The sequence below is a fragment of the Vulpes vulpes genome, chromosome 10, assembly GCF_048418805.1.
Source record: "Vulpes vulpes isolate BD-2025 chromosome 10, VulVul3, whole genome shotgun sequence".
NCBI lineage: Eukaryota > Metazoa > Chordata > Mammalia > Carnivora > Canidae > Vulpes > Vulpes vulpes.
Window position 1 is genome coordinate 73,695,868 of NC_132789.1, and position 16,405 is coordinate 73,712,272.

Consider the following 16,405-nt stretch of genomic DNA (forward strand, 5'->3'; position numbering starts at 1 on the left):
AAATGTTTACAGACTTCTGAGCATATTTTTAAAAATATTTCTTAATATCACCACCGATCTCATCAGTAAAATCTTTTAAGTATTTAAGTATGGGGAAAATATTAAGCTCAAAGTAGCAGATCCAAATTTCCAAAATCTAATTTTTTCTTGAAAATTCATACCTTCCTATTGGCAAGAAATACTTTCAGTTGTTTTCCTTGAAGTGATAGGCTCACTTCATTTCCAAGAAAACCTGTGCCAAATATATCTGAGTACCTATAGTTTGTTCATCAGTCATTTTTTTCAAGTAAAAATGATGTTCCTTGAAAAAAAGAAGTTTAGTAGTCACACAAGCACTATTCCTTGAGATAACCATAGTATTTCCATGTACAGCAAATGTGTTTTATGTATACTTCTCATTTTATCACATAAAATACTAAAAAGACATATAAAGATGGAGATTTAATAAAATTAATAAATTTTACTGCTTCATCAAATACCTTTTTATATGTAACTGACACTTTTTTCCCTCCAAGTGTATAGTGGTACAGAACACAATGACCACTAAGTACAATCTGCCTTGATATATGCTAAGGCACCAGTAGCTTTACCCCTGAGTGCTTCTGGACCATCACTGCAAATATTAACACAGTCAAAAAGGAAAGTAACATATAGTATAATTTTGATATTATATACCTTTGGAGATGCCCTGAAAGAGTCTCAGGATGTTTAGGGGTCTAAAGACCATATCTGAGAACTGGTACCTTTTAGCATTCATGAACCTAACTCACCCACCAAAGTTTGGGCTACAGAGAAAATTCCAAACTCATGTAAAAGCAATCACACAGTGTCAACAGTTGCTCTTATAAATGTAACCACCTGGAACTATTTATAAATATCTCATACATTCCATACCAAAATCTGCTAGCTTTAATTCTCCTTTTTCATTAATGAGTAGGTTCTGTGGTTTCAAGTCTCGGTGCAATACCTTTCTTCTGTGGCAATATGCCAAACCACGTAGAATTTGGTATAAAAACAGCTACAGAAACAAATGAATAGAAATTAGTCTTAAAAATAATAAGATATACCTTGGTAAGCATGTTATGGTAAACAAAAAGCAACTGGCCAAAATAGTCAAAGAAAAAAAACCCACATCCTTAAGTACAAAGCTTTCCTTATACAGTTGTTCTCTAAATTTACAATTTATTATTCTATTTGAAGCATCCACCCACTGACAATTTCTATGAAAATAAAAATTGGAAATAAAGTGGAATGAAATTTTGTCTGCATAGTAATAGTCCCTATTTATAGAAATTGATTTAAAATAAATATATCCTTATAAGTTTACAGGCCTCCTAAGACTTACAATTTGATTATGCTTTTCTGGCAAAACAACTAAACAACATCTACCCCCCAGCCACCAAAAAAAACCTGATCTGGGACAGTGTCTTTAAAATAAGGCATTGGAATTAGTGGTTTTATAAAAATTCTAAGGTGTCAAAGAGATTGGTACTGCATAGCTCTGGTGAATTATGTGCTATAAAAATAACCTAAACCAGCTTCTATCACCCACCCTCTGGGTACTTTACTTTCTGCACCTCCTACTCAGCCTTCGAAATCTGCTATGATTCAGAAAAGAGAATTAGCACTGTAGAGCTCTGAATGACTCTCTGAAAAAAGCAATTCCTATAAGTTAATGGTAGACCTTTTTTGTGCATTTTGGTAGAAAAAGGGATGTGCAACACAGAAGGTTTTTGTTTCTCTGGGGTTGACAAAAAGAGCCTCAAGTACAGAGGATTCAAGAATGTACCTTCAGTTTACTTGTACGTGAAAAACAGAGCATTAGGACATTAAGAATAAGCCAGGGCAGGAGCTGAACAATAGGCCTAAAATTCTAAGCAGAAGTTTCTATACTCTACATATTTATGTGTTTTGAAAACTCTAAAATTACTATTTCTTTTTTTTTTTTTCTAAAATTACTATTTCTATCTATTCCTGTTGCATTCTATGTTTGAAAAATATAAGGGCTATTTAAGAACACATACTAAAACATACCTTTACATTGTGCATGCTCATGATGTTTCCACAGTCATCCATGTACTGTTTTAGGTCTTTATCCTGAAAAAAATATAGTACTTTACTAATGTGATACATACTTCTCAGAGGACATGGCTGATTTCTTAATAGTATCTAATTTTTAAAAGTGGTTTTTGCTGTTTGTTTTCTTGAGGAAAGATACTGAATGCACAACACATAATTTAATTAAATACCAATAACTAAACAGCAACGCCCTGGAGCTGTTAACTCAATTTCCTACGTTTTATTATAGCAAAAGTACTCAATTTTTGTTAAATGCTTACCAGATACTCAAACACCAAAGTCAAAGACTTATCTGTATGAACAATGTCATGTAAGGTTACTATATTTGCATGTTTTAAATCCTTTAATAGTGAAACTGCAAGAAAGAAAAGAAAGTCAATTATTCAGTCTGTGGTAGCCAGACTATAAAAAACCTGAAGTTTAACCATGAACTGACTGAGTTTAAGATTCTCTTAAGTGTAAAACAAAAATTCACCAATAGGATCTGCAGCATAAATTTTAATCTAATCATTTTTCTATTATAGCTTTCGGTTTGTTTTTCATACTTAAAATTATCCCCACTGTTACAGTAACTTTCTCCAAAACATCTTCTGTTTTTTCTCAAGTATTAACATTTTTTTCCTCCAAATTGCTTATGACTTGCTTCAAGTCATTTTCTGGATAATCTAACTTTAAAAAAAAATGGTATCATGTTATTCTGTATATATCAATTTATAGTTTACTTTTCCCCATAGATAGTATATAACATTTCCCAAAGTCAAATATTTATCCATGACAGTAATTTTTAATGACTTCATAGTATTTCACTGTAACCTATACAATAATATAATTAATTCTGTTAAATATTTTGACTTTAATTATTAGCTTTAAGGTCTAAATATATCTCCCAGTCATCTTTATCTGAGCTCTTTTTACTTACTAAAACATAAACTCTTGTTATGCAGCTTTGGTTTTAAAACATTCTATATAAACTCTGTATACATTTTGGTCACAAAGATAAAATTTTACCTTCTCTTATAGCTGTGCAAGGTGCACCTTCCTCATGTTCCAACCGGATCTCTTTCAATGCCACCAAATTCTCTGTCAATTTACTTCTTCCTTTATATACTGTTGCATATGTACCCTATAAAATATATTTTTGAAAGACACATCAAAATATCCTAAGAGTCTATCTACAGCATCTATACAATATAGAGACCTAAATTCCTAATTTGTAAGCATATGTTAAACGTCCATTTTGCAAGCAAAACTCTACAATGATTAGTCTTGGTTTTCTTATAGCTAAGAGGACTTTCAGTACCATATGCAGAGCCTCCATATTCTTATAACCCTACAGAGTGCTTCAAAGTATGAAAACTCAGAGAGAATATTTAATCTACTTTTTGTACTCTGAATCAGATTAACTGGATCAGTAGCTTCAGAATCAAAGGTACTTTGCCTGCAGTGATATGGGAACTCTGAGGCCACTAACTGACCATATTAACTGAAAACTGAAAATATAACTGACATTGTTAAATATGAAAAATTTTATCAGTTCTCAGACTTTCAGAATTTATGTACATTTACTCTTTGTTAAACAACAAATATATTCTACAGGAGATTTCTTCTATCACTGCTAAGATAGCCCTCAAATTTTCTTAAGGCTTTCCTAATAGCTAATTCCATTGTTTTCTGGCTGGCCCTTTTTCACCCTGGGAAGAAAGAAGACCACCTCAAAATTAGTCACATCGCTTCTCGGCCTTTTGGCTAAGATCAAGTTCAAAATTAGTTCAGTAGCAAGCTCAAGAAAACCAAGGTCTTTTTAGCCAAAAATTTCCTAAGCCTTCAATGAGATATGTTTTCATCTTTAGAGACAAATTTTTATTTTTTGCAGGTTTGAACTCGTGCAATTTCTTTCCCACATGACAGCACAGACAACAGACTGCCAAGGAGGCTAACAGAGAGATGCCTATTTTGTTACCAAGAAAGCACAACATTTTATGCTTCAAATAAAAAGATTATAAGCCAAAAAAAAATCATTTCCTCTTAAATTGATAGCATATTTTCAAGACTTCAAAGTTTTTTCCTTCTAACATTGTTACCTTTTCAGTATAAGATACAGTCTTTTAGACAATGGTGCTTACTTTTTTTTTTTGCTAGGTTGGTAAAAACTGTGAACTAATTGTGGAGTTTAGAAAACAAACAAGAAAAAGAAGGTGTGTTATATTTTTGAAAAAAGTATTTGCTTACCTCTCCAAGCTTTTCCAATTTGATATAAGTTTCCATTTTTCCAAACCCAATTTCTGACTGAAAGCAAACAATTGTAAGTTTAGTGTTCTTAAAATTTCAATCCATCTCTTCTTCAATTTCTCTTTTTAAACATTATTCCTTTTATTAAAGGAGTGCACTTTATTTTATTATTTCTTTTAAGGTAAGCTCCACACTCAACATAGGGCTTGAATTCATGACTCTGACATCAAGAGTTGCATGCCCTACCAACTGAGCCAACCAGGTACCCCTCTTCCTCAATTTCTGAAATGTTCTCACTTTGAAGAGTGTCTTGAAATAGATAAATCTGATTATAATTAAATTGTTGAACATCTGTCAAGTTTTAAAATACACCCAATGTTGGAACATTCAAAGGTTCAAAAATATCAAAGTTCACAATTAAAACTGTCAAACCATCTTTTTATATAGATTGGTTAACATTCTGCTATGAAAAAATGTTTTACTTTAAGGCCCTGAGATTTTTAAGACACCACAGTCATTGTAAGATACTAAAGGATTTTACAAAAGACAATTAAGTGATTTTTTTTTAGCAAAACTGCAAAATAAGTAATTTTCCTACATACTTTCCTTTACCAATCTTTGACTTCCCTTGGAAGGCCTGCAAACAACAAAATATTATTTGTTTCAGGTTTTCTAACCAAAATGTAATGAAAAAGACCATTGCAAGTCATACTCCATTATGGCTCAGGAAACTAACACAGAAGCAGTAAATCTAAATCTGACAACCCCCCCCCCATCCTCCCAAAAAGTATTTATTTTTTAAAGATTTTATTTATTTATTCATGATAGACACACACACACACACAGAGGCAGAGACACAGGCAGAGGGAGGAGCAGGCTCCATGCAGGGAGTCCAACGTGGGACTCGATCCTGGGACTCCAGGATCACGCCCTGGGCGGAAGACAGGCACTTAAAACCGCTGAGCCACCCAGGCCGCCCCCAAAAATTCTTTAAAAGTGAGTTCTCAGGGGATCCCTGGGTGGTGCAGCGGTTTGGCGCCTGCCTTTGGCCCAGGGCGCGATCCTGGAGACCCGGGATCGAGTCCCATGTCGGGCTCTCGGTGCATGAAGCCTGCTTCTCCCTCTGTCTATGTCTCTGCCTCTCTCTCTCTCTCTATCATAAAAAAAAAAAAAAAAAAAAGTGAGTTCTCAAAACCACTGCTTTTAAACCTTGAGCTTGTGTGCCTCATTTTGTATGGAGTCAATAAATGAGGTAGATGGAATACATTCAAATATATTACAGAAACAATATTTAAAAACTAAAACCAAAAAACCTCAACACAAAAGATTTAAGAAAAAAATATAGAGATGAAAACTTAGGGACTGAGAGAGCAGCGACCAAAAAAAAAGGTTAATAGACACGAGTAAGAATATTCTTAAAATTGCCTTCTTGTACTTTTTCATACTCCTTCGTACCTAGTGAAAAAGGCAATATTTAAAGAGATTTGATTCTCATTGAGAGCTGTGCTCATGTCCTTAAATGAATAGCCAATGAAAGGAAACAATGTTCTTTTATACATGACCTCAGCTCTCAAAGTTGTATAAATAATAATGGATCCTTAAATACTATGCTTTAGTCCAATTCTGAAGGCTCAAATATGCAATTTTTCCAGAGGTGTTGAATAAAATAAAAATGATACTCGACAATTTGACTTAAAATCACTTGCCAAATTTGAAAGGCCAAAAATGGCACAAATCCCTCAAAAAGAATGGTATCTTTTTCTCAAATTAAATTTTATTGTTTTTAGTATAGTTGACATATTGTTTTTATCCTTTTGTTACAATGATTATATCATGTTAAAAGCCATGAGGAATACCGTATGGTATTTACTTCAATTTTGCTAAACTAATAAAAGCTTTGATCATAGGTGGATGACTATGATCAAGTAACAGATGACTCTAAAATTTCTTTTTGCACTCTTTATGACGTTTCGCACTATGTGATACTTTCAAACAATTTTACTTAAAAAATGAGATTCTGGAACCATCACACACCATCTACCCATGTGCTGTCTTATATGTGACTCAGAGGTACTAAATCCTTGCTTTCTATTATCAGTAACTATGCAGAATAATAAAGTAGTATCACAATAGATAATACTTTCCAAGTACAAATGGAGTTTTTTTTTTTAAAGATTTTATTTATTTATTCATGAAAGACACAGAGAGAGAGAGGCAGAGACACAAGCAGAGGGAGAAGCAGGCTCCATGCAGGGAGCCTGACGTGGGACTCGATCCCAGGACTCCAGGATCATGCCCTGGGCCGAAGGCAGGTGCTAAACCGCTGAGCCACCCAGGGATTCCCACAAATGGAGTTTTTAAACTTTATTTATTATTATTTTTTTAAGATTTTATTTATTTATTCATGAGAGACAGAGAGAGAGGCAGAGACACAGGCAGAGAGAGAAGCAGCCTCCATGCAGGAGCCCGACGTGGGACTCGATCCCGGGTCTCCAAGACCAGGCCCTGGGCTGACAGCAACGCTAAACTGCTGAGCCACCCAGGCTGCCCCAAGTTTTTCAACTTTAATAGGGAAAATGTGGCAAATACCCTGATCCTAAATAATCTTTTAGTGTATGTATGTTTTGTTTACAGCTTATTTAGACAGGATCTTAAATAACTACTTTGAAAAAACACTAATTGCCAGGGTCACATCAACTATGGTAGAATATGTTACTTTTCTTATACCTATCTCTAGAATTCATTAAACTCACAAATATGGAACTACTTCACTTTTGCCATGAATTTTAAGTCTAGTGTCATATCTTAAATGAAGGGGAAAGTAATATATTGATAATAAATGGAAACTAGTATAAACAAAACAATGAAGTCCTTGAAAAAATATTATCTATAATAATGAGAACCACAAAGAAAAATATGACCACAAGCTAGAAACTTTTTCTTTTCAGGAGTTGGGAAATTTTCTTATTCATTCTTTTATCTTAAGTAAATAAATACTGGTACTCCCTTAAAACCCCAAATATACTTTGACCAATGGTTCAGTGGCTATGATAAAAATGCTGATATTTGCTTTAAAGAGTATGTAAGTAGACCAAAAATTCAAGATTGTAAAGATAAAAATGTTACAGAGATTACTGTATCATATGAAGTATATAAGGGATGATCAAATATTAACAAACTCATTCTTCAGAGAATGACATTTAGTGAGATCATTAAAATATGCTGAAAGTTTGTTTTTTGCCTTTGTTTTAAAACTGTACTATAAAGTTGAATTTAAATTTGAATAATCAATCTATATGATAAAGAGCATTATTGAATTTCATCATGCAGGCAGGCAGAGAATTCAGAAAAAAGGCATAGTTATACTAGTGGATTATTTGCCAGAATAAACTGTAACCACCTCATTTAATAATTTCCAGCCTAAGGCTTTAATAATTATATCTAAATATTACTTACTGAATCTTTAAATGGAATTTTTAGAAAAATTTGCTTGCATTTTTATCTGCTGAACATGACAAGATTAACAATAGATATAATGACTAGCTTGTTGACATGTTCTCCTACAGAAATTATTCAGAGGACAGAGGACAAAGCTCATTTATTCATTTACCAAGTACAATGTTAGGTACTGGGGATATAATAAAGGCAGAAAGGATTCCCGCTTTCATGAGTTCACAATCTAGACTAAGTTCAATCATTAGATTATTTTACAATATTTTAAAAGTTTTGTAAAAGCAGAAATAGCTAAAGGAATTGAACACTAAGCTTTATATTTTATTTTTTAAGGATTTATTTATTTCAGAGAAAGAGCGCAAGCAAGAAGGCGGGGAGGGGAGAGAGAGGAAGAGAGAAGGAGAGGACCTCAGGCAGACTCCCTGCTGAGCTCAGAACCCAACTTGGAGCTCAATCTCACAATCCCAAGATCATGACCTGAGACAAAATCAAGAGTCAGATGCTTATGCAACTGAGGCATCCAAATACACCAACTTTATATTTTAATAAAATATAAAAACCTCCTTAATTCTACTTTCCAAACAAATTAAGATAATTTTTTCTGTTATTTCATTGCTCCAAGAGAATACCTGGCTTTTTGGGCAGCCCCAATCAAATTCCTATTCAGATGACTCTTAAAGCCTAACCACATGAAAATTTTTTTAAATCCAAAATAAATTATAATTTTTAAGAGCCTTCCTGTAATTCACTGTACCCTGTAAGTGGTATTGAACATTATAGGAGGTTTCTGGATTACTCTGGCTCTACCAACATAATCACTGTATCATAATTCTAAATATTTTTTTCAAGTTTTTATTTAAATTCTAGTTAACATATAGTGTAATATTGGCTTCAGGAGAATTTAGCAATTCATCACTTACATATAATTTATCTACAAGTGCTTATCACAAGTGCCCTCCTTCGTATTAACATGTTAGCAATGCAGTCTGAGGTTAAAAACCAATGTTCTATACATGCCATCCTAAAAGTCAAAGCATACATAATAAACACAGGGAACGAAGGGAGATTTTTTTCAAACACCCATTTCCCATTATGGAGTTAGCATGACTGATAGAAATGTCCTGGGCAGGGGCACCTGGGTGGCTCAGTGGTTGAGCGTCTGCCTTTGGCTTGGGTCATAACCCTGGGGTCCTGGGATCCAGTCCTGCTTCAGACTCCCTGCAGAGAGCCCACTTCTCCCTCTGCCTATGTCTCTACCTCTCTTTCTCTGTGCCTCTCATGAATAAATAAAATCTTTTTTTTTTTAATTTTTTTATTTATTTATGATAGTCACACAGAGAGAGAGAGAGAGGCAGAGACACAGGCAGAGGGAGAAGCAGGCTCCATGCACCGGGAGCCCGACGTGGGATTCGATCCCGGGTCTCCAGGATCGCGCCCTGGGCCAAAGGCAGGCGCCAAACCGCTGCGCCACCCAGGGATCCCGAATAAATAAAATCTTAAAAAAAAAAGAAGAAGAAAGAAAGAATTGTCTGGGACAGAAAACAGATTGAGAACTTTTATTCCACTTGGTAATTTTGTCTTCCAAAAATTGCTGTTATTGTCAGTATGATACTATCTTAATTCTGTACATAATATGACAAAAGTAAATTAAATTATAAGTGGATTTTAAGCCTCATTTCCATACTCTGTAATATATTTACTATCTCTAAGGGACATCAGGACTTGATACACTACTTTCTCACCTACTCTCAGGAATAAGAAAGGAGGGGTGTCTGGGTGGTTGAATGTCTGCCTTTGGCTCACAGTGTGATCCTGGGGTCCTGGGATTGAGTTCCACATTGGAGTCTCCATGGGGAGCCTGCTTCTCCCTCTGCCTATGTCTCTGCCTCTGTGTGTCTCTCATGAATACATAAATAAAATCTTAAAAAAAGAAAAAGAAGAAAGGAGTACATATAACACTGCTCAAGCCATGACTGAAGAATCCAACTTGCTGTTAGGAACAAGTAGATTCTGTAAGTGTGTAAAACCTATTAATTACAATATAATGAGGCAAATTTTCATATATAGACTTTCAATCTACTAGAGCTGCACTTAACAGGCTCACGGAACTTCCAGTGAGCATGCCATCATTCTAAGTGAATCAATGCTCTAACGAATCTTGACTATTGGTATGTAGGCTTTCCACTAATCTAATGTTTCAATGTTAAGAGTTAGAACATTTCATTTCTAATCAACCATTAGTAATATTATATAGTACTTCATCAATTCAATAACCAGTATCTTTAATATGAGATATAATAACTAAATGTAATGTGGTGTCCTAAATGGGATCCTGGGACAAAAAAAGGACACTAGGGAAATGAATAGTGTGGAGTAGTAATAATGTACAAGATGCTGATTTCCTTAGTTATAATACACTAAAGTAATGAAAAATGTTAATAATAGTGGTAACTGGATATGTGTATGGGAACTCAATATTATCTTTTAAATTAGAAAAATTTAAAGAAACTTATAGAAAACAAATCTAAAACTATTCTAAAGTAGAAAGTTTATTAAATAAAAATAGGAAGAATTTAGTCAAGAAAGAGACTGAACATATACATATGAATAGACCAGGATGACAAAAATATTCTCAAGCATCCTGAGATGGTATAGAAGAAAGACAATTCCTCAATATTAAAAGAAGGAAAGATCAGAATGAGTACAGGCATAGATAAATTTGCATGCTTATTAAAAAAATGCAAGGAGGTTTCTGGTTAATGGCTTCTCTCTTCTTTATCACGTAGAGAGATCATCTGCGCAGAGTGAGAGGGGAAGAATTAAACAAAGAAAGACAATACAGGATAGCCAAGAAAAACAGGTTTCATTTGAGGTCAATAATGATCATCATAAATTTATAGAAGAACCAATTAATCCTATTGTAAGTCTCTTTTCAACAAAAATGAATTGTGATTGGTTTCTTAATTCCTATGCAAAGGATTTATGTTATTACTATATTGTTATATATTACTAATGAATAAGCAAAAACAAAGTTTTATAGTTTTAGAAAGACAAGGTTAAAATTTTATATTTTATATTGAAAACATTGCTTTTTTAGATAAAGAGTTTATTATCTAGAGATGCCTGGGTGGCTCAGTGGCTTAAGCATCTGACTCTTCATTTTGATTCAGGTCATGATCTCAGCATAGCACTGAGTCGGCCTGAGATTCTTTAGCCTTCCCTCTGCCCTACCTCCTGCTTGTATGAGCGTGTGCACTCTCACTCTAATATAAATAAACCTTAAAAAAAAAAAAGTATATTATCCACGGAAACATGAGCTCTAACACACGTGAAGGATATATTTCTTTTCCCATACCCTTTCTATCTATTCTCTAGCCCTTCCCCCTTCATACCTAAACCTAAGGTAGTGAAGAATAATTTTCTAATATACTTCACAAGAGACCATGGTTTATTTTAGCAAGGCAGATGAATAATGAAAAGGGTGCATTAGTAGAAACCAAAACACAGCTGGTATAATTAATCTGAAATCCATAAACCACTTTAGATCAAAAACCAAGGAAGTTAGGTAGGAATACTAAACCACACTAAAAACTCCATCACTTAATATTCATTAGAGGGCACTGTTTTCCTTAATTTAGTGCAGACTGAAAAAGCTCATAAGGGACAGTTTTAAGAATTATGTGAATATATCATATTGTTAATCTCAATCTGAACATTAAATAACTCCAAAATTTATCTTAAGCACTAATCTTTGATAAAAATCGATAGCCAAAGAACACTTTCAACGAGGTAATCAAATGGCAAAGCTGTTTAAATAAAAATGTCTTAGGCAGTGATGCAAAACTATGAGGACCATAACCTATAATACCAAAATCAAGCTGGCACTATAGTTTTACTTTATTATACACTGATGAATGTTAAATAACAATGTGCTCATGTTATATACAGCATAAGGTAATTTTACTCTTTAGAATATGTAACCAAACAGAAGTTTTTGGTGGATAAAAACATTCCATGATATAAAATATAAAAAGAATAACAACTGCTAGCAATTCAGGAATCCTCATCAATTGCTCTTCAGACACAAAGTTCAGGTGAGTATCAGAGGTCCTGCCTATTTTACCTTTAATGGTCCTGAAACAAAAATGTTTCATCAGCCCTTGTTTAAATCAAACTCTGAGGTCCATTACATGAGATGAATGAAGTTCAGACTCCTTGCCTGGCCTGATGGCCAAAGCTTTTAATGGTCTGGATTTATCCTATTCTTTTAATCCCTATCCTTTAATATTATCCCACATTTACCCTTCATATCAGTTATAATTTCCCCAACATACTTACATTCATACTTGTGGGTATTAATACATCAAGTTTCCTCTGCTTAGAATACCCTTCTATTTATTGTCAACCTGACAAGTTCCTACCCATCCTAGAGCCAGCTCAAGTACTATCTCCTCTGCAAGTCTGTGATACACAAAGCCGTTCTACTTGCTATCTCTTCTGTTGTCCCACAGCGTTTTTTTTTAAATATTTTTTTTTTAATTTAATTATGATAGTCACAGAGAGAGAGAGAGAGAGGCAGAGACACAGGCAGAGGGAGAAGCAGGCTCCATGCACCGGGAGCCCGATGTGGGATTCGATCCCGGGTCTCCAGGATCGCGTCCTGGGCCAAAGGCAGGCGCCAAACCGCTGCGCCACCCAGGGATCCCCCACAGCGTTTTTAAAAAAGATTTTATTTATTTAATTCATGAGAGACACGGGGGTGGGGGGTGGGGGCAGAGACACAGGCAGAGAGAAAGATAAAGCTCCATGCAGGGAGCCCAATGTGGGACCCAATCCCAGGACTCCAGGATCATGCTCTGGGCCAAAGGCAGGCGCTAAATCACTGAGCCACCCAGGCATCCCCTCCCATAGCACTTTGTGTGCCCCTCTACTATAGGGCTAGAGGCATCCATAAGAGATCCTTAATACACAACCACCTGAACTTATATCAAAGGTGACATTGCAACAGGGAAAGCTGACCTTTCAATCAGCAATGTTTATTGCAACTGCAAGGGTCGGTTGCTAAATGCTAGGAGAAGATATCTACAAGACATGTAATTCACAGTTTCTTTATTCACAATACATAAAGAATTTTCATGAATCAATAAGAAAAAAGCAGAAAACAGACTTCAGCTGTTAAATCACAAAAGAAGGTATATCTAAATGACCATTAAACATTAAAAAAGGTGTTCAGCTTAGTCATCAGAAAAATGCAAAGTAAAACCACACTACACACTCACCAAAAAAGTTTAAAAACATTTAAAAAAAAAAAAAAGACAATATCAAAAGTTGGCTAAGGAGAATAAACAACTATCAAATATTGATGTGAGTGTAAATTGGTATGACAACTTTGGAAACTCTTTTAACAATGTTTAGGAAAACTGAACATATACGCACAATTAGATCTAACAGTTTCACTCCTGGGTATGCACCCAACAAAAATGCTTACACACATTAACCAAAATACATGTACAAGAATGATGACAGAACCACTATTTGGTACTAACTAAAAACTAAAAACAACCCAAACATTTAAATGTCCATCAGAAGGATACTGGATGAAGTATAGTGTACAATGGAATACCATGCAACAATAAGAACAAATGAACTATAAGTATATGGAATAAACCAGATGAAACAAGAGCATAACATTCAGCAAAATAGGCCAGCCAAAAACAGAATATATACTCTATTCTTCCATGCATATTGTATAATATAAACTTAAATACACATATTTATGTATTTGTATAAAATGTATTTTAGTAATTTATATAGTCATAATTAAAGTTCAAAAGTTTATGAATAATCAGAAATCACAAAAGCATTTTAAAAATAAGAATGTTAATGTAAATGAAAATTTGAGAAAGTCTTTTGAGTCAGTAAGAAAATTATAAGGATAATATAACCAAAACAATAGGAAACATATGTAACCTAATCTTTGGCATTAGAAAGCAGGAATGTGGCTACAGTTGAGGAAGTGGGAGCAGAAAGTGAACAGAGAGGTGGCAGGAGGGAGTTCTGGGGAACTTGAATTTTCTTTTATTGATCTGGAGACTAGTTACACAGGTATGTTAACTTTGGAAAAATACATTTAGCTATGTACAATTATGGTTTACGTTCTTTTCTGTATTATATATATTTGTATATCTAATATATATACTATACTTCTAAATTATATCAATAAAATTTCTTCAGAAAATAAGACAGAATATAGCTTAAATTGTATTGCAATATGCATCTTTAAATTCAAAAGAATTGAAAAACAATAAAATCCAAAAAGCAAAGCATTAAAATTTAGTTATTCAAAAAGTAAATATAAAAATTAATCTAAAATGTTTACATACAGATAATCCAACAGATTTAATGGCATAGGTACAGGAGATTGAAAACTTACTAAAGAAGCTCTACGAGACCTTCGGCTCATTGGTTGATCAAACGGTGGACTGTTTATCTGCAATTTTTCAAGATATCCATCAGGTATTCTGATATCTGCAGGCAGTGATAATCGCTTATTTAAGTCCTTTAAAAAGGTAAAAAGGTAAAAAGGAAAAAAGGTATTTATAGATAACTACAAATAGAAGAGACAAAGGCATTTCACTTTTGAGTTCATGGGCTCTACTATATTATTTATTAATGGTAAGTAACTGACAAGTTTTATTAAAGTTTCAAAGTTACCCTGTTGATTATATATAATATCTGAATGCAAATACATTTACTGTAAGCAAAAATATATAACAATTTTACTGTAAGCAAAAGTATATAACAATTCTACAGAAATGGTACTCTGCAACCCAGTTATTTCTGAGTCCTTTCGCTGGTAAATTCCACATGGAATTTACTTAGACATTATACCATGTAGGAAGAGACAAAGACTACCACAAAATGTGACCAGTTTAAATACCTAACCAAGCAGGTATTGTAAGGTTTTATATGCAACACAGTGAGACAACTGAAATCTTTTATTATTGCTATATCAATGGAAAGAAATAAAAGCAACAAAAATCTCAAACAATCTAACTTTACACATAAAGCAGCTAGAAAAAGAAAAATGCCCAAACCTAGAAGAAAGGAAATAAAGATTAGAATAGAAATAAATGAAATAGAGACTTAAAAAAAGAGAGAACAGATCAAAGTAAGAGCTAGTTTGTTGAAAAGATCAACTGGGTGGCTCAGCTGGCTAAGCATTGATTCTTGATTTTGACTAAGGTCATGATCTCAGGGTGGTGAGATAGAGCCTGGTGTAGAGCCCTGTGTTCAGCAGGGAGTCTGCTGGAGATTCTCTCCCTCTCTGTCTGCCCCTCCCCTCCGCATGCACGAGTATGCATGCTCTCTCTCAAATAAATACATTTTTTAAAAAGAAAAGATCAACAAAACTGATAAACCATTAGCCAGACTCATCAAAAAAAAAAAGGAGAGGGCTCAAAATCAAAGGAAAGATGAGAAATAACAACCGACACTACAGAAAAGCAAAGGATTATAAGAGAATTTAATGACAAATTATAAGCCAACAAAGTGGACAACCCAGAAGAAATGCATAAATTCCTAGAAACATATAACAACTTCCCAAAACTGAATGAGAAAGAAAATCTGAAAACAAGAATTACCAGCAATGAAACTGAATCAGTTATCAAAAAACTTCCAACACACAAAAGCTCTGGACCAGACTGGTCTCACAGATGAATCTCATCAAAAATTTAAACAAGAGTTAATACCTATCCTTCTCAAACTACTCCAAAAAAAATAGAAGAGGAAAGAAACCTTCTAAATTCATTCTATGAGGCTGGCATTATCCTGATACCAAAACCAGATAAAAACACCACAAAAAAGTAACTACAAGCCAGTATCTCTGAACATATATGCAAAAATCCCACAAAAAACATTAGCAAATCAGATCCAACAATACATTAAAAAAATCAGGAGTGCCTGGCCATGCTGGGCATAGAGCTAATTTATATATATATATATATATATATATACACACACACACACACACACATACACATACACACACATATATATATTTAATATATTATATATATCATTTGCCACAATTAAGTGGGATTTATTCTAGGGATACAAGGGTGGCTCTTTAAAAAAAAAAATGGGAAGGGGTATTTCTATTCCATTTAGTTATAAAGGTGAACTGGGAGAAACTCAAAAGGGAATCTTGCCTATATTGTCACACCAAGAAACATAAATCCTATAAAAAATAAATCCCTACTATCCATAATAGTAAAAAATAGTAGAAAATTGAGATGTATAGGAATTATGTAAAAATTTACTGAGAGATATATGACTCAAGTATAGAAATATATACCATACTCCCAAATGCTAAGACTAAATAATAAAAATATAATGGTTCTCCCATATTAGTTTTACATTTTACATAATCCCAAATAAATCAAATAACATTATTATAAGAACAAAATATTTAAAACTTATCTAGAAGTATATACAGAATCCAAAAACATTCAAGAATATATATATATATATATATATATATATATATCTATGCAAGATGCAGAAGATGTTAAGAAAGAAGTCTTTTCAGCTATTATACAAAAGAAAGAATATCATCAATGGACTATCACCTTTGCTGAGTCCT

The 16,405-nt window shown here is 33.7% G+C and overlaps 1 protein-coding gene across 10 annotated transcripts in view; it reads right to left on the bottom strand.

The window, feature by feature from the left end:
- The window catches only part of CDK17 (cyclin dependent kinase 17), a 109,458-nt gene that overhangs the window by 15,650 nt on the left and 77,403 nt on the right, over positions 1–16,405 (bottom strand). For all 10 annotated transcript variants that reach the window (XM_072724618.1, XM_072724621.1, XM_072724625.1 and 7 more), the window contains exons 5-10: positions 14,195–14,320; positions 4,309–4,365; positions 3,088–3,202; positions 2,340–2,434; positions 2,035–2,097; positions 895–1,018 (exon numbers count right to left, since the gene is read on the bottom strand). In XM_072724618.1, coding sequence (XP_072580719.1) covers positions 895–1,018; positions 2,035–2,097; positions 2,340–2,434; positions 3,088–3,202; positions 4,309–4,365; positions 14,195–14,320 — 580 coding nt within the window. The remainder of the gene's footprint in view (positions 1–894; positions 1,019–2,034; positions 2,098–2,339; positions 2,435–3,087; positions 3,203–4,308; positions 4,366–14,194; positions 14,321–16,405) is intronic.